This window comes from Ananas comosus, unplaced genomic scaffold (genome assembly GCF_001540865.1).
Source record: "Ananas comosus cultivar F153 unplaced genomic scaffold, ASM154086v1, whole genome shotgun sequence".
In the NCBI taxonomy this organism is placed as follows: Eukaryota; Viridiplantae; Streptophyta; class Magnoliopsida; order Poales; family Bromeliaceae; genus Ananas; species Ananas comosus.
In genome coordinates this window covers 17,501-36,131 of record NW_017892944.1, presented here as the reverse complement: position 1 = coordinate 36,131, position 18,631 = coordinate 17,501, and the positions used below count along the sequence as shown (strand labels likewise).

The 18,631-nt window shown below is 48.0% G+C and overlaps 1 protein-coding gene and 1 long non-coding RNA gene across 3 annotated transcripts; both read left to right on the top strand.

Annotated features, from left to right (window-relative positions):
- The first annotated feature begins 390 nt into the window (after positions 1–390).
- On the top strand, positions 391–2,011 carry LOC109705472. 2 transcript variants are annotated; one of them, XR_002214770.1, is made up of 4 exons: positions 391–773; positions 906–971; positions 1,731–1,855; positions 1,959–2,011. It is a non-coding gene; the product is annotated as an uncharacterized LOC109705472 (long non-coding RNA). The 2 variants fall into 2 exon arrangements; XR_002214769.1 differs by lacking the exon at positions 1,959–2,011 and having other exon boundaries at positions 1,731–1,946.
- An 8,947-nt stretch (positions 2,012–10,958) lies between these two features.
- LOC109705463 lies at positions 10,959–13,212 on the top strand. The gene is given in 7 exon segments (XM_020226192.1): positions 10,959–11,044; positions 11,406–11,499; positions 12,443–12,580; positions 12,582–12,600; positions 12,713–12,789; positions 12,870–13,007; positions 13,009–13,212. Coding segments are annotated over 7 exon segments (756 nt in total).
- The last annotated feature ends 5,419 nt before the right edge of the window (positions 13,213–18,631 follow it).

Below are 18,631 nucleotides of genomic sequence, written 5' to 3'. Positions count from 1 at the left end.
CTGCATTTATTGAAAACTTTTTTTTTCCTTTGCAGGCAAGGTCATTGATTTGTAAGGGCGACATAGCAAGCGTCATAGATCCATCCCTCAATGGTGCATTCAAAATAGAGTCTGTTTGGAGGGTTGCCAAATGTGCAGTTCTTAGTGTTGAGCTTCGGGGAGCTTTGAGACCAAGTATGCAAGAAGTTGAAGTTGCCATTCAAGATGCAATACAGATCGAGAAGGGAAGCAGGAACTTGCGTGATTCATGTTCAACCTTTTCTACCTTCCGTCCTTCGCTTGACCAATTTTCGTCTGACGCTCTTGAACTTGTGAGTAATTTTACCTCAAAATTAGTCTGCAATTTAACATCCTACTTACATCGCTTGAATTTACATCAATAGTGCCTCCGAGGCGAGCTCTTCGGAGAAGCCCATGCTCAGAAGCTGCTCCATCGCCATTGCTCTGCCTCTTCTTCTGCGGCGGTGGTGGGGTTGCCGGTAGCGCGGGAAATAATCACATGGCGGGAAGGAAGGAAGAAAGCTTTTAACACTCAAACAGTGGAGACTAGATGCTTGAGGAAAAATTGTAGAATGCAATGGGTATAGATCATCCAAGAAGCTGAGATAATTGGAAATTCTTGTGGATACATGAACATTGAGGATGAAGATGATGGGTTTGAGTTAATACGAAATGATACAGAAGGGATTACTATAGATGCTGATGAGTTGAATATTGATTTGCTTAATATCAATGATAGTTTAGATGAATAAGCTAATATTAATTAATTTCAGGTTTGCAAGCTTGTCTCTGTCTTCTTAGAATTGCATTTATTAAAGCTAATATCAATCAGGCATATGTTGTCTGAATAGGAGAAGTCTGTGTGCTAACTAGAGGCTCGGTATAACACTTGTGTGCTTGATTAGGTCCAGGCAACGGTAGTAGTCGTGGACTTGGAATGAATCGAAGACTCGAGCAACTTTGAAGTATAGGTGGGTGATTCGATTCAGCATTGGTACAGAATCACTTGGTTGACATTTTCTTATTCTACCTGATACTCTACCCATGCTTACATATTTAGTATCGTTCTTTACTAGCCTTATTACCTGTTGTTGTGATTACATCGCCCTTAAACTGCCTCACTTCTTGTGATCGTTATCATGCATCCTGGTAGACATGTTCATATTGACTATGATTCTCGACTGGTAGTATCACTGGTACCTGATTATAGACCTCGTATTATTGGTTATGACACATGACAAGTAGGCAAATAACTTGTTTTATATATATGTATATATACATATATGTATATATGTAGAGTTGGGTTGTTTTATGTTCAGTCATGGATTCACGTTGTTAATTTGGATATATGTACCGATTTATTTTGGTTACTTAAGTTTCCTTTCATTGTGCCTGGATCATGATAATCGGTTTTATGTAATGGTTTTGTTTTAGAATAGTTATCTCTTTTCTTGTGATCTCGGATTTAAAAAAAATGCTTTTATGTAAAGGAACCAGAGAATGGAGATGATTTGTATTTTGATTGTGGTGACTGGAGTGATATGTTCGATGTATTCGGAGATTGGAGGGCTTGTCATGTCTGTGGGGTTCGGAGGAAATATTATCAATTATGCTGCTGGTTATTGTAGTGTGAGTCATGTGGTTGATGGTTGTAACAGTAGGATGTGTATATCCTATTTTGATAAATTATTGTATGCTTTGTATCCCAATGGCGTGCATGCATAGCGAAGACTGTTTCCATGTAGACAAGAAGTTTTGTGCAAATGATGTATCTATAGACAAGAAGTTTTGCCTGGACCTAATCAAGCAATTTTTCAAATCCTTCCAGTTAATAGGTGCTCTGCTACTATTGCCGGTATGTATCTATAGATTTCATTTGTTCAATTCTGCTACTATTGCCGGTATGTATCTATAGATTTCATTTCTAATTTAAAGCATATTACTTTAACTGGTTGTAGGTTCACAAAGAGGGGAGGGCCTCAACTAGCTCCTAGACAACCTTGCCAAGAAGTTAACAGTCATTGCAAGGTTTGATTTTATTTGTTTGGCGTGACAATAGAATGAGGATGTAGATATAAGTTTAAGGGATGATTTGTTCTGCGATGTATTTAATGGGAACGAACCGTAGGAATGCTTTCAGTAAAATCGGAATTATTATTATGCTGTGCACGAGACGACGAGAGCTTATGACTGTAGCTTACATCAAGAGTATGGGAGGTACGAGAATGATCATATCCTTGGAGATATGTCGTGTAGAATAAGGTTTATTATAGCACTACCCATGGTTGAATGGTAAAAAATAAAATATTTGAAGGATTCCAGACAAAAACATCAGATTTGAGGTTGGCATGTGAGTGATATTGTGAGATAGCCAGTCCATATCGCCTACAATCATTATTTGCTTCGAGCCCCGCCGACAGATACTGACAGCAGTTACGGGAGCGTCCGTACGAGGCTAAATCTCGGGGGTAGTGTCATAATCAATGACGAACTCAACCGTGGGAGAGTTCTTAGTCCTACAGGTCACAGATGACGCGAAATAGTTTACAGGTAAATAATTCCTAAACAGGCCCAATATGCTAAGAAACTTAAACAGTACTAATGATCTTAGTGTAATTCTGAGCTATCATATATAGTCAAAGCTGAATGAGTCTTTTACTTAGTTTGATATTTTTGCGCTTAGGATGAAAAGCCGATGATTAACCCACCTCGATCGCTAATCTCCTGGCAACGAAGAGAGTGGCCGAGTCCGCGAAAACCCAACGCGTCCCGCTCAAAACCGAATCCACCTGCTGCGGAAAATAAGACCATGGATGACTCAATCCACGAAACTGTCCGAAAAACAGTGGCTGAGAAACCTTTAAATCCGATCAAGCTAACCTTTCCAAATCCAGCAAACTTGGACTCTGTGGATTCTTCTCGCAGTCTAGAATCCAGCAAACTTGATTTCGTCGCGATCCGTCGTTCCTACGTCGCGCACGAGCCGAAGTACCGAAGGCCGACGCTGGGATCTGCAGATCAACACCTCAGATTCTGCTCGACAAACAGCAGCGCAATAGGACTAGGTTTCAAGCAAGTAAACCTCATCTAAAAATTCCAATCTTGGGCTCAGAATCTTCGTCTCGAAGCCGCGAATCCAGTGAATCAAGTTTCGCTGAATTCCGACGCTCCTACGCAGAGAACAAGCCAAAACACTGAGCGTCGACGCTGAAAACTACGGTTCAGCAATTCAGAATCTGCTCGGCAAATAGCAGCTCAGTAAAAAGGGGTTTCTACAGGGCAAACCTTCTCCAAATCGGGCGAGTAAGGATCCTCTGGATTCGTCTCGAAGTCCCAGATCCAATGACGCAAGAATCACCGCGATCCGACGCTCCTACACAGAGAACAAGCCAAAACGCCAACAGTCGACACTGGAATCAGCAGCAGCAGCAGAGAAGCTCGATAATGGAGTAGTTTGAAGTAACCGAAGGGATTTCGGTGGCCTACTCACCTCGACAACCGCCCTGGGAGCAGCACCACGTCGAGGATGGTAAGGGACAGCAGTCGCCCGGCCTCCTCGCAGCGTCACAATGTTGAAAGCACCCTCGATCCGCTCAGCGGCGCGTCGTCGACGAAGCTTGAGCTTCTCCCTTGAGCTCCTCCACCACCTCTACTCAGCCAAGGGGGAAGAGGAAGAAGCACAGCAGAGGAGGAAGAAGCCCTCCCCCCTCTCTCCTCCCTGCTCTTAAGGTAAGGGGAAAAGTGGTGACAAGACTAGAGAGGAAAAAGTCAAACAGCACCATACCTGTCAAAGTGTACCGGTACAGCTCACTGAAAATCTGCTATTTCGCAGATCTTCAAGATACACGCTGCTCTCAAGTTCCCACAAGGCCCGTTTGGCGTCCACTTCGCGCCAACGCGACCCGGACTTGACCCGACACTCTCTAGAGCTGTCGACAAGCCTCAGCTAAAATTCCCGGTCTCTACATCCTCCCCCACTACAAAAAGTTTCGTCCTCGAAACTCAGGCATACCTCAGCTCGGCACGTCAAACAGGTAGGGATAGGCCTCCCTCATCACCGTCTCCGGCTCCCAAGTCGCCTCCCGCTCCTCGTGATTACTCCACTGTACTTTGACATACGGTATGACCCGGTTGCGCAATTCTTTCGTCTCACGAGCAAGAATCCGCAACGGTCGCTCCTCGTATCGCAGGTCCTCGCCTATCTCGAGCGGAGTGAAGTCAATCACGTGAGAAGGATCGAATACATATTTTCTCAATGCCGAGACGTGGAAAACATCGTGGGTGCCGACTAGTCGCGGGGGTAGAGCAATCCTGTAAGCAACTGGCCCAACTCGCTCCAAAACCTCAAAAGGGCCAATGTAGCGTGGACTGAGCTTTCCACGCACTCCAAATCTGCGAATCCCTTTAGATGGCGAAACTTTAAGAAATACATGATCACCAATCTGAAACTCCAAGTCTCGCCTCCTGGTATCGGCGTAGCTCCTCTGGCGGCTCTGGGCAGTCAAAAGGTGTCGTCGAACCACTCTCACCTTTTCCTCAGCTTCTAACAGAATGTCAGGCCCAAGAGTCTTCCTTTCACCCACATCACTCCAAAACAAAGGGGATCGGCATTTGCGTCCATACAACGCCTCAAACGGAGCCATCTGGATGCTCGCTTGATAGCTGTTGTTGTATGCAAACTCGACCAGTCTCAAATGCCGATGCCACCCGCCTCCAAAGTCCAGGACGCATGCCCTCAGCATGTCCTCTAGAGTCTGAATGGTCCGCTCTGACTGACCATCTGTCTGTGGGTGAAATGTCGTGCTAAAATGCAAATGAGTGCCCAAGGCTGTCTGCAAACTCCTCCAAAAGTGTGATACAAACCTCGGATCCCTGTCCGATACTATCGACACTGGCACGCCATGCAGTCTGACGATCTCATCCAGGTATAACTGCGCGAGTCTCTCTCTGGACCAGGTGGTCTGAACTGGTAGGAAGTGAGCAGACTTAGTCAGTCTGTCTACTATCACCCAAATAGCGTCGAAGCCACCCTGAGCTCTAGGTAAACCCACGACGAAGTCCATTGTGATCTGCTCCCATTTCCACTCTGGCACTGGCAGACTCTGAAGCTTGCCAGCAGGCACCTGATGCTCTGCCTTCACCTGTTGGCAAGTCAAACACTGAGCCACGTATCTGCCAATGTCTCTTTTCATTCCATTCCACCAGAACTGTGCCTTCAAGTCCTTATACATTTTGGTTCCACCAGGATGAACTGTATAAGGAGAACAATGAGCCTCTCTCAAAATGTCTGCTCGGATCTCAGAATCCACGGGTACACACAGTCGGTCCCTGTACCTCAGTACTCCCGAACTGTCCACGGCGAAACCCTCTGCCTGTCCCCTCTCTAACTGCTCTCTAATCCTCAGCAAGTGTGGGTCTCCACTCTGTTTCTCTCGGATCCTATCCAACAGAGTAGGCTGCAAAACCATAGACATTAGTATTGCAGTAGACCCAGGGGACACGACCTCTAGTCTCAACCGATGTAGCTCCTCAAGTAACGGCCTCTGCTGAGTGATCATCAGGCACGAGCTCTGCACTGCCTTCCTGCTCAATGCATCTGCCACCACATTCGCCTTGCCGGGATGATACTGAATGCTAATATCATAGTCCTTCAGTAACTCCAACCACCGGCGTTGCCTCAGGTTCAACTCCTTTTGGGTGAACAGATACTTGAGACTCTTGTGATCAGTAAAAATCTCACAGTGCTCACCATACAAGTAATGCCGCCACAGCTTCAAGGCAAAGACTACCGCGGCTAGCTCCAAGTCATGCGTAGGGTAATTCTTGTCGAAATCCTTTAACTGCCGTGAAGCATAAGCAATTACCCTACCATGCTGCATCAACACACAACCCAGCCCCGTGATGCATCACTGTAGATCACATATCCTTCCCCCATAACAGGAAGGGTAAGGATAGGAGCTGATGTCAACCTCTGTCTCAACTCGTCATAGCTCCTCTGACAATCCTCACTCCAGATAAAGTTAATTCCTTTACTAGTTAATCGAGTGAGGGGTGTGGAAAGCTTCGCAAAGCCTTCCACAAACCGACGGTAGTATCCTGCTAATCCAAGGAAGCTCCGCACCTCAGTCACCGTCGTCGGTCTGGGCCAATCCCGAATAGCATCAATCTTCTTCGGGTCCACTGCCACTCCATCTGCAGAAATCACGTGACCCAAGAAAGTAACCTCCCGCAACCAGAACTCGCACTTCTTTAACTTGGCATACAACTCCTTCTCTCGCAGAAGCTGTAGCACTATCCTCAAGTGCTCCTCATGCTCGACATCGCTACGGGAGTATATCAAGATATCATCGATGAAGACTACTACAAATCTATCCAAGAACGGCTTAAACACCCTTTTCATCAAATCCATGAACGCGGCAGGGGCATTCGTCAATCCAAAAGGCATCACTGTAAACTCATAATGCCCGTACCAAGTCCTAAAAGCCGTCTTGGGAACGTCCTCGGCCCTCACCCTCAGCTGGTGGTAACCTGACTGGAGATCAATCTTCGAGAAGACACGAGATCCTTGCAGCTGATCAAACAGATCATCAATGCGCGGCAAAGGATACTTGTTCTTGATGGTCACTTTATTCAGCTCTCGGTAATCAACACATAACCTAAGTGAACCATCCTTCTTCTTTACAAATAACACTGGTGCTCCCCAAGGCGATACACTGGGTCTCACGAACCCTTTATCCATCAAATCCTGAAGCTGCGCCTTTAATTCTCTCAGCTCTGCCGGTGCCATCCTGTAAGGTACATTCGAGATTGGTGCAGTTCCCGGAACTACATCAATCACAAACTCAATCTCCCTCTCCGGCGGCATAGTCGACAACTCCGAGGGGAACACATCCGGAAACTCGCGAACTACAGGGATGTCCTCGAGTCTCGGTGCCGCCGTAGGTACCTCTGTAACCGTCGCTAGAAAAGCAATGCACCCTCTACTCATCAGCTGTCGAGCTCTCACTGAAGAAATCCACGTGGCAAACAACGTGCTCCTGCAGCCTCTGAAAGTGAACTCGTCCTGGCCTGGCTCACGGAGTGTCACCGTCCTCTCTCCACAGTCAATAGTCGCGTAGTACCGCGCCAGCCAATCCATGCCAAGCACAATGTCGAAGTCATGCAGCTGCCCTAAAACCAAAAAGTCTGCGGGCAAGATCCACGAATCCAACTGCACTGGACACGACCTACAACACTCTACCACCTGTAGTACATGGTCGGGGATCTGGATCTCCCGGGTCTGTGGCAACAACCCTAACTCTAGACCATGTAATAATGCAAAAGCTCGACTGATAAAAGAATGCGATGAGCCGGTATCAAATAAAGTACGTGCTCTAGTACCAGAAAGTAAAGTGATACCTGCCACCACTCGGTCGGCTGCTGAAGAGTCCTCCACCTGGGCTGCGTATACCCTGCCGCTCGGAGCCTGCTGCCGCTGCTCACCCTGTCGCGGTACAGACGCCCTATCCTCGCGACGGTAGCTCGGCGGTGTCCCGTACGACTGTTGGGATCCGGCCTGAGCTGATGCTGACAATGGTGCCGACGATGCCACTCGCGGGCAAGCTGCCCTAATGTGTCCTGGCTGCCCGCATCCAAAACACCGGCCCTCCCGCTGCTCACACTGTCGGGCCCCGTGTGGTCCTCCGCAGATCACACACTGCTGTGTCCTCTGTGGCTGCCCCCGCTGACGGGTATCCCTGGCACGCTGACGCCCCGAGGATCCACGACCCTGAAAACGTGATCGTGGAGGCCTCGGCGGACGCCTGCTGCTCGACTGTCCACCGTCCTCCGGAGCGGGGCGCTTCCTGTCCTGACTCGGTCCCGGCCCCTGGTCTCGCTCTCGAAGCGTCGCCTCACCTCTCTCCTCCCACAGTGCCTGCTCAATGGACGCATCCAAGGTCCTCGACCTCCGCGCCCGCACAAACCTGTAGAGATCCGGCCTCAAACCCTGCTCGAAGAGGTATACTCGATGTGCCTCGTCTCTAGCTGCAAAAGGCACACAGTTCAGGAGCCGCGTAAACTCCCGAACATACTCCTGGACTGTGCGATCCCCCTGCTGTATCCTCTTCAAGTCTTCCTCAATCCTCTGCTTTACACTGACAGGGAAGTACGTGCGGTACAGCATCCCGCAGAACTCATCCCAGCTCGTCTGTGAAGCTACAACTCCCTGGTCGCGCCTCATCCTCTTCCACCACTCGCGGGCGTCCCCAACTAAGCAATGGACCCCTAGATGAACCTGGTCCTCCTCCGGGACGTACATGTCCTCAAATAGTCTCTCCATTGCGCTGATCCAGCTCTCTACTATCCAGGGCTCAGCGCAATCCCCATCAAACGTCGGTGGGTCAAGGCGGCGAAAACGAAACAGTAACTCTGTCATCCGCTCTTGCTCCGCCGCAGTCGACTGGACTGGTACTCTAGCAGGCGCAACTGGTGCTGGAGGTATCTCTGCTGGTGGGGGTATGGGGGCGACTGGTGCAGTAGGTGGAGTAGGGGGAGGTGGAGTAGGCTGAGCTGGTGCCCCCGATGCTGTACTGGGTGACGAGGCTAATCTCTCGCACATCTGCTGTAACAGTAATCCCTGCTGTCTCGTCACCTCGGTCAGGGCAGCCAACTGTGCGCTCAGATCCAACTGTGCACTCGCCTCCGCTCGTGCACTCGGCTCTACCACGGGAGGTACACCCGTCTCGGGTCGGGTGCCCTGCTCCATCTGTTCTGGTATCCGGGGTGGTGGCGGTGGGGCACGACCCCCAAGCGGCGGTCGTCCTCTACGTCGATGCATAGCTGCACAAAAGGAGACCATGGTCAGATAAGCACAAACACTCGACCCAATCAACGAAAGTCTCGAAGGTGGTCCCTGTTTCTCCGTAAAATTATGTCGTCTGCAGCCAACATAATTTTCCTGGACCGAAACAGACACTCCTTCAGTCACTCACTCCACTCAAGGATGAGTTAGAACAATCAATCAATGACTTTCGCGTTAAATCGTGCCTCTCGCGTCAAGCCTTTCTAAGGTTTGCCAGCTTAGGTTTCCTAGGTCCCAACGACCTACAGCAAAGCTCTGATACCAACTTAATCTGTCACGCCCCGGATTTCACGTTCCCCGGGCACGCCGACAGATCCGCCGTATACAAAGAAATTTGCCCTGTATACGAAGCGATAGCTGTACCTGTAAATCAAACACTACTACGAACAGTAGTAGAGAGCTGCTAGAGAAAATTGAAGCTAAATAAAACAGAGTTTCATATACATAGTTCAGATCCAAAATACAGAGCTACTCGCACTGGCGAGTTAAGTCAACTATGTACATAAACTCTAAACAAAACATCTACCTGCAGTAGGGCACCTCTAGCTCAGCACGTCGGGTAGGGCTCTAACTCGCGACGCCCTTGCCTCGATCCAGGTCCGCAGACGGTGCAGCAGCCGGCACCTGTGGCTCTGCAAAAACATAGGTAACAACTGGGCGTGAGAACTACTGTAAAAACAAGTAGTCCTCAGTGGGTACCGCCCAAAACAACATCGGTCACCCACTAAGTCTACAGGGTAAGCAAGAAAAGTAAGGAAAAGCTGGAAACACTCTAGTCAGCTACGATACCGCTATGCTATCCACTGCTCTAGTACAAACCCTCTGTTGAAAGAGTTAAAAATGACCCAATTTTACGTTAATTCCTCAAATAGGGAGACTTGCTGATAACGGCTCTAAAACCAGTTACTCGTGGCTTACTTTCTGAATGGGCTCTAGCAGACCAAATAACTAGAGCCCTCTCGCTGACTGACCTAATTGGGGTAGCTGAAGCTGTGTTGCGTGCAAGGCGGATTGGTCCAAACGTATATAGGGAAGGTCCTTCGCAAGCGGCTCAGATCATCCAGATTTGGGAGAAGAAAAAGCGCGAGTAGAAAAGCTCCACATATAGTATTTCAGCATTCTCTCGAAGCTCCAGTGGAAAGTGACGGATGAAGACGGGGAGTGACCGGGTTATAAGTCGGGCAGCAGTGTTCTCACTTCCAGGAAGACCTACATCTGGGAAGGGAGCGGCAGAAAGAGGTGCTTCTTCCCCTCTCTACAGTGCAGGTTCTAAGTCTTATACTTGATGGTCTTAAAGGCTTCATCCCCAAAGGAGATTACGCCTTTATGAGCTTTGGGTTGTTCGCAACCCTCAGCTCTAACCAGAAAGTCAGTGCCCACCCAACAGATAAAAGTCTGGAAGACTTAGGTTAGATTCCAAGATTGGTACTTGGAAATCCAAACCTCTTTGACCCACCATATCATAAACTTTCCACAATAGACCGAAACGAACCAATTTTTGATCGCCACCATTTTCGGTTTACAACTGTCAAAGAAATCTTGGATGGTTACCTCTGGTGAAAGTGCGGTACCATAATACCATTTACAGTATTGTAGCCACTGCTTCATCCACCCCCGGAGAGTAGTCCACTCCAAGAAGTCCTTCACTGGACCAGCTGCAAACATCTGGTCCGGTATCAGAGACAACTGTTGTGGTTTCATCTCTTTCCTAAGAAAGTCGATGATCAACCCACTGAGGTAAGGATTTAGAGGTCGTCCCCGACCCAACCAAAATTGGAAAGGTAGAGAACGACGTGTGTACATCACATAGACCCTAATGCAGGTTTCTGTGATGATCAATTCGACCAAGGAGCCGGAATCCGGCACCACCTACCCGAGCTAAGGTGGAAAACCTTTTGCAAGGGTATTTATCCTGAATGGACATAAGTCCAAAGGGATGGTAAGAATTCAGAAGATTTCTGACTGACACGGGACTCAAGTCCACGGTCAAGTCCCGAACTCTGAACTTCTTGGCGAATTCAGCAGCCCCTTTATCAGAAATAAGGGATTTTGCGTACGATATTTCCCTAATTCCTTAAGAGACTGCTCATACACACTGGCAACCTTCCTGCCGGCGATGACAATATCATCACCGAGTACACCGTACCTTTGGAAGTTCTCACCAGGGTACACTTGTTCTGCACACCACCACACCAAAAGATGGTGAGTTAGTGCAAACAACGGCCAAGAGGCATGATATCCCAAGGGTTGTCCAGCTACGAAACTTACTGAGGAATACTTTCTTTTTACAAAAGGAACCTCAAATAAATTGTAGCCTAAGGTTGAATTCACAACCGAGGACGCAAAACCCCTGTCTTTGAGAGCGCACATCGTTTCGAACATAAAAAACTAAAGGCCACCTATCGGTTGCCGACTTTAAGTCGAACGAGTAACACTCTCTTTGGCCAACTAGGTTATCCAACGGTTTTTCCTGACAGAAGGTTCCATCTGTAGGTATCTTCTTCAGGACTTCCATGAGCCATTTATGAATTGGCCTAAGAAGCCTTTGCTTTGATTGATATAGTTACCAATGGCAAATATCCGCCTTTTGCCTCCAGACTCGACAGTCTGACCTAATCGGCCTGCGAGTGGTGGGCACTGGGTTTCTTCAGGATCAGGTAAATGCGGACCTATTCTACGTTCAAAGTAGTCTAAGTCCGAACCTGTGAACATTTTATTGTTAGGATCCAAAGCATACCGAGTGCAACGCGGCCACAAACATCCTTGGGACCACTGTTGCCCAAGAGCATGAGTCGTAGTCAGTAAAAACTGAAAGAAAGCTCATAGGCCAAAGAGGTATGAACCGACTTGATAATCCTCTTTGCAGTGGACTTAAGATGTGCAGCCACCCAACCATGGGTTGGTAGTGCCTTATAGGTCGGCTCCCAAGTCATCCCTTGTTCAAGAGGGATGGATTGGATAGAAGGAACGTACCTGAGTATGAGAGTAGGGATCATCTCCTTAACTTTACATACAAAGGTATAAACCCTATCTATGTCAGAGACAGGGGTTATAATAGATTCGAAAGTCTTTTTCGTTATTTTCTTTGCCAAAGAAAGCAGAAAGATCATAAGTCTCAGACGCAACCGGAGAATCAGTTGTGTCAGACGCTATTTCAGAAGTAGAAGAGGAGTTGGGCCCTGAAGAAGATGATATACAGAGTCATCCGAAGTGGAATCTGCTGATCCAAGGCTAGGTAACGGAGCTAAGCTCAACTCGTGTTGGGGCATTAGAAGCGCTTTTTACTTACTTAACTTAAGCGCATAGAATACACATTGAGGTTGGGAAACCTCCTTCCCGCGGGGTAGCACAGGGAACTTGCTGAATAAACTCCTTTGAATCTCTGGCCTGACTGAGGGTCAATCCTATGGTAACCTCAACCGTTGAATGCCTCTTTCACTTCCTTGACAGAGCCAACTGAGATGCTCCGTCTCGATGTTGACCTAACATGGATTAGCAATTAATAAAGGTCTCATCCTGATCTCGCAAAGGATCAGCAATAGCTGTGTGTACTCGAGGACCATTAGGGAAAGAAAAGCACTTTTCTCTCTCAGCAGTTAGACCGGGGGTGGGTTGGTTATATACTGCGCCTTCCTTCTTCGAACCTTTTGGTATGTATTGCCCCCTAACTATAGATCAGATCCACCGGACGAGAAAGTAAATTCCGCACTGCTGCTGAGTCGTCGGACTTATCCACCTCAGGGATTCGTGGAATTTCCGTTTTTGAATTGCGTTGGGGGAAATCTACCAAAGCTAGGCAGATAGATAGACTCCTTTCCCGCTGCTAAGGGAGAGCAAGAAAAAATATAAAATTCTTGTTTTTTTCACCAGCGCCCTTTTTTTTTGCGGGTACTAAGAGTCCTCTCACTACCAACCAGCAGACATCATCATCTGGCTGGGTCTTGCCGGTATCAACAACGAGAAAGAACAACCAAATGGAAACAGCAACTAACTATGGCTCTTGGCCCAGACAACGTCCTAGGCGTAGGGGAGATCAGAACAACGGGGAAGGCCTAGACGACGACGCCCGTCCTGGGCTGCAGTAAGTAGATCGAGAGGTCGTTCCGCCCCTTGTCCCCGAAGATGGGTAATATGTTCTCATACAATGTTGCTCCAACTTTCTTCTAGAGGGCCTAGCTGGCGAGCGATCCCAGTCCGCGGCAGAGAACAAGACAGCAAGCGAGCGTACCTTTGTTCGCTTCTTTTCCACCAAGCACAGAAGTTTAAGGATAACTGTTGGTCGGTGGCTACCTAAGGAAACTCCGATTCGATCCGCCCCCCGGCTGGGAGGCATCCACCTCATCCCGATCACAAGGAGAGGTTCACCATGATGGGGGGTCAGGTACTTTCATTCTTTCCGGAACGGAAAGAATGAAATGCATAGGGGACCATCCTTTTTTTTTGCGGCATGCTCTCAGATTTACGGATTCGCAGGGTCGGCCCTACTTAGTTGACTGACAATGACAAAGGCTTGCGAAACAAAGTAGCGCCTTTCAAATTGAATCTTCATTAAGTAGTCTATCAGTGGTGCGAAGCGGCTTTGCCCCGGGGAGCGAAAGGTTATACCTTTGTAAGCGAACAGCGGTTCTTCTATGTAGGGTATTCCCCCTTTACTCTCTTAACGTCGAGCTAAGTGACTTTGCCTAGCGTAGTAGAATGAAGGCTACGCACCGACGCTTTCTTATCCCTAAGCCTCTTCGCAAACTCGCTCGCCTACTATTTCTTTTTAGTAGGCGAGGCTAGGCTAACTCAGCCGCTGACTTCGACTGTACTGTAGTGGGCTTTCGTCGCCTTTTCCTTTAACACCCTTTCTCATGTTCTTTCATTCATCAAGTAGGCGAACCGTCAGGTCCTTAGTAGCGTTGACAAAGAAGAACAGCCGGTTAAAAGACAGCTATAATTTCTAATAGTTAGACCAGCTTGACAAGCTACCTTTCCTCTTGATCTGAGGTGCGAAGAGAAAGATCTCTTTTTTATGACTTCCACTTCTCGATCCCGGCCCGGAAAAGTGACCGACCTCTTGATGAATGAAAGAAAGGGTTTATGAGCCCTAGCCCTGTAAGCCCACACCTGTGTAGAGTAGATCGTTCAACACCTGCGGCACAAACCCATTTTTGACCAATTAATTGGTCCGTCTATCATAGGCGACCGAACGGCCGCCCCCCGTCTTACTAGACCGACCTGCTATAATAATTCCATAAACACCTAGCGAAGATATGGCAAACAAATAAAGTAGCCCTATGTTCGGATCTGACAATACCATACCATAATCAAAAGGTACAACGGCCCGAGCGACCAGACTTAACATAAATGTAGCCACTGGAGCCATTCTAAAAAGGGAGAAATTAGCACTACTTGGTGAAATAGGTTCTTTTAGAATCAATTTCAAACCATCTGCTAGAGGTTGTAACAATCCGAACGATCCCACTACATCAGGACCCTTTCGACGTTGCACAAAAGCCATTACTTTACGTTCAGCTAGCACTAAAAAGGCTACTCCTAGTAGAAGTGGTAGAATTAAACAAAGTATTTCCGCTGGAACAGCAATGTACGTTTTCGATTTTATATTCACTCATGATCGGGCCTGACCTGGTCGACCCGATCATGATATTTCACTGATGATCTGGCCGGGTCGACCCAATCATGATATTGAAGGATGGGACCTTTTCTCGAAAAACTCCGGATCCCGAGAAGTTTAGAAGATGGTGCATTAACGAATCCTGTTACCTTACTTCGAATGGAATCTCCGCCCGCCTCACTTGACTAAGCATAAGCGAACTAGTGGCTTAGAGTAAGCAATCCCCTTTCATTCAACAGATTTGTGGTTGAGTCATGAGGGTCGGGAATCTTTGTTAAACTCTTTTGCATTTCCGCTGCCTGCGTTCTTCTTCGTGTCCGTCCGTATCGCAAAGCTGGTCTTGACCAGCTGTAATGGTTGAAAATAGGGTACGACGACCCCCTAATCAAGCTTTGTTCAATAAAGCAAACAAACGATTCGTTCCGACAACTTCGAACCTTCGAAACCCCTATTCATTCGCCGATCAACCGACGATCGATCGGGCGGGCTGGTTGGGAAGGGGTGATTAGCGGAGAAAGGAATCGCTGAGAGATAGATTCTACTCTTTGGTCAGGACGAATGAGTGGCTGTGAAGCATGCTTCGGAGGAGGTCAAATTGACCCTTCCCCGAGTCAGTCCAGTCAGAAAGGGGAGAGCCCGCAGTCGTCACTGCATCTCGGGAGTTTGAAGACCATCCCATTTCAACCAAAAATACAAGCAGGTATCTAACCTTCCTTCCGGAAATCCAATCCCGTTTTGTCTTTTTTGCATCAAAACCAGCCAGCCAGAAATCGAATTGAATGAAACCCGGTGCATTTTTTCCGACCATTTTCAAAACAATTTTTCTCCTCCAAAAGGAACCTCTCCAGTCGGAGAACGCATGAAATATTTAAATAAAGTAGGTCCTTGAGCAGATCCCACAAAGAACCTACATCAATCAATGAGAGTTCTTTCATTGCTTTTAAGAGCTTTTACCCCAAAAGTCTGACACGTAAGAGATCTAATGGGATTGTTGGGAGGAAGTCAACAAGAGAAGATAGAGATAAATATACAAATCATCTTGATAACAAATTGGATTTGTTTGTCTTACCGAAATGGGATTTCCTTTTTGTGCCATATGTCGCTTTATCTTTACTTGAACCCCTTTTTGCCCTTTCCTCTATTTGTTCGATAAGGTCTTCGTCTCCGTGTAGAAGCAAACTCTCCAAATTTATGACCAACCTTTCCTTCAGTGATCTTACAACGAACAGGAGTTTTTCCATTGTAAATGAGTACGGAGCAATCAACGAATTCCGGCGAAATAGAAGATCTACGTGACCAAATTTTCCTGCTCAAAAGACTTTCTCTGTTCTTCTTCATTCTAAACAGGAAAGCATCAACAAAACCTCCCTTCCATATAGATCGTCGTGGCATGAACTAAATTCTGCCTTTCCCCACCCCCACTACTGCCCGAAATCCTGCTTTGGTGGGCTTCCCCCAAGGTGACACCGAAGGTCTACCTCCTTTCGTGCGCCCCTCACCTCCTCCATGAGGATGATCCACTGGATTCATTGCAACACCACGAACAATGGGGCGTCTGCCTAACCACCGGCTTTGTCCTGCTTTTCTAAGCTTACGTGCACCATGGTTGGGATTGGAAACTATACCAATAGTAGCTCGGCATCGGGAATCTATGAGTTTTTCAACACCCGATGGTAGCCGCACAAGACATTGTGGGGCTGGCTCCTTAATTATTTTAGCATAAGTTCCTGCGGCTCGAGCCAGCTTTGCGCCTTGACCTGGATGACATTCAATATCATGTACCCATGTTCCCATACGTATATCAGCTAATGGTATGCAATTTCCTGCTTTAGAATTTAGATCAAGTATCTCGTATCTATAAGCAGGGGGGCGTGGCCAAGAAGCAGCCAGCTGACTGCCCCCTTCAACCCGACCTTTATTCGCTGTGCGAACAAGGTCTTGGAACCGAAGGTATGTACGGGCATGATGGGCAGGTCGCAAGAAGCCGCTTTTAGAAGGTTTGGAGCAATCGCAATTCATCACTATATTACCCGCTTCCAATTGATGACTGGCTAATATATAAGTGTTGACCTAAGCCCCTGTGCAGTGGCTCGGCTCCCGAACCGTACGTGAGCTGCCTCGTACGGCTCTTCCTAAGAAGGTCGAAGCCCCCCTCTATCAAAAAGTTTGAAAAAGCCTTCGCCCTCCTATTCAACGGGGCTATTAGAGAAGCAGCTTCGTTCCTTGACTTCATTGCTTTTTTTTTTAGGGCTTCGTTTCTGATACCGGCTTTCTTAGTTACGAGCTCACTTTCGCTGACTTCTTCCTTAGTGTAGTCTCGGTGAATACTTTGTGACTCCGTTCCTTAGCCTAGTCTATATCCACAGCTGACGTGACTCCGTACCGACGCCTTTCCCTTTGTAGACGGATAAGTGAGTCTGTAACCTTAGCTTTTCTCCTTTGTAGAACAGTTAAGCCAGTTCCTTAGTATTACTTACTAAAAACCTACTCTGTCATTCCATAACCTTAGCCGAGCCGAGGCTAAGTGACTTCGTAACCTTAACGTACTTTTTTCGTACTTTTTCCCATAAGTAAGGTATAACGTAACGGGCTTTCGTCCCTTCGCCTATAGGCGGCGGCTTGGTAAAGCTCTCGCTCATGACTTGGTATAGAAATCTCTCCGTGTAGTGTAGTGGTCGGCCTTCCCATCTCCATGCCTCCTTCCTTACTTTTCTTATAAGCCCTTGACTACTTTAATATATAGTACAGGGGGCTGTTCACCTTTGCTTTTGCAATTTAGCTAAAATGAAAAAAAAAAGAAAAACTCAAGACTATCGTAAAGGCGAACGGGGCTCCCAGGCCGGGACGTCTGGCAGAATGCTTGGCCTCCTGCGCCAGAAGCGACACCCTTCGGGTGAGCTTCTGGCGGTTAGCTTAACGTCAGTAGGCATTCTGGGCTGGAAGGAGGCAAGCAAATGAAGGGAGGCATGGAGGGCCGACTACTAGAAGCAAAGCTTTGTAAACTCGACAAGTCGCTTATGGAATGCCGACTACTTTTTTTCATAAGGGGGGGGGTGGGGAAGCGAAGCTTAGCGAGCTTTAATTGGCCGACCACTACATAAGCCGCTGGCGGAGAAAGCTCTTCGAGCTTCCCTTCATTCGTTGCTAAGCCAAGGTCTCAGGTCTCCGAGTCAGCCCGCGCTTTTTCGAAGAATCCTGCACCCATGGGCATACGGCCTGGCAGGCCTTCCCTTTCCGCCGGAGCTTCATGGGCGTTGCCCCGTTCCCCAATCAGATGTTTGGATGTGAGCTATACTCCGCGAGGAGCCACACGGGCGTATGGCCTTTTGCCTTGCCATTTGACCTCTCTTCCCGTGTGAGACGGAATGCTCAGTGACAACCTCTCAATTGTCACCGCCTGGCCTCTCTTGCTACCACGGTAGCACCTAGTGTGGTCAGCACCAATCGTGTTCGGGCAACGAAGCTTACACTCATTCACATTGGTTCATCCTGCTATGCCCCGGGCCTTTTGCTCTTCTAACAACAATGGTGGCCGGCCATTCGTCAAGGCCCCGGAATCCGCTGGACATCTCAGCGGCGGGATTGGATACCCGCATCAGATCGAAGTTCCTTTTTTTTTCCTCCCTAAAAGGAGAGCTCTTTCTAGGTGGGTCGCCTCGCGAAAGACATTGCTTAGGACCAACGGGTCACACGACAGGTGCACGATCTACTTTGCACGCTCCATCCTTCGTCCCTTCGCCTATAGGCTTGGCAGGCAAGCTACCGAAGCGACTAGCTTCTACCGGAAGCAAAGCTTTGTAGAAGCTTCTAGAGGCATGAAGGTAGGAATGCCGACCACTACATAAAGCGTAAGCAAGCACTTGGCTTGGGAGCAAGCTACCTTGATCCGCCTTCAGCTTCGATTCGTTATGCTCAGCAGCTCCAACAAGCCCTAAAGTTTCTTGCTGCCTCAAACTCTGCCAAGAAAGCGCTGCTTTACGTTTGATCCTATGTGCCCAGAGAACGCAATGCGTTCTCCACTTTCGGATCTCGCAAAGATAAAACGTCTTTTTTCCGATTTTGTTCTCTCTCATTCGCGGAGCGAAGAAAGCGGGCTTTGCCCCAGCTACCGCTATCCTTGGGAAACCAAAAGAGCTACCGAAGGAAAGGGATGCAGTCTCTCCCTTGGCCAA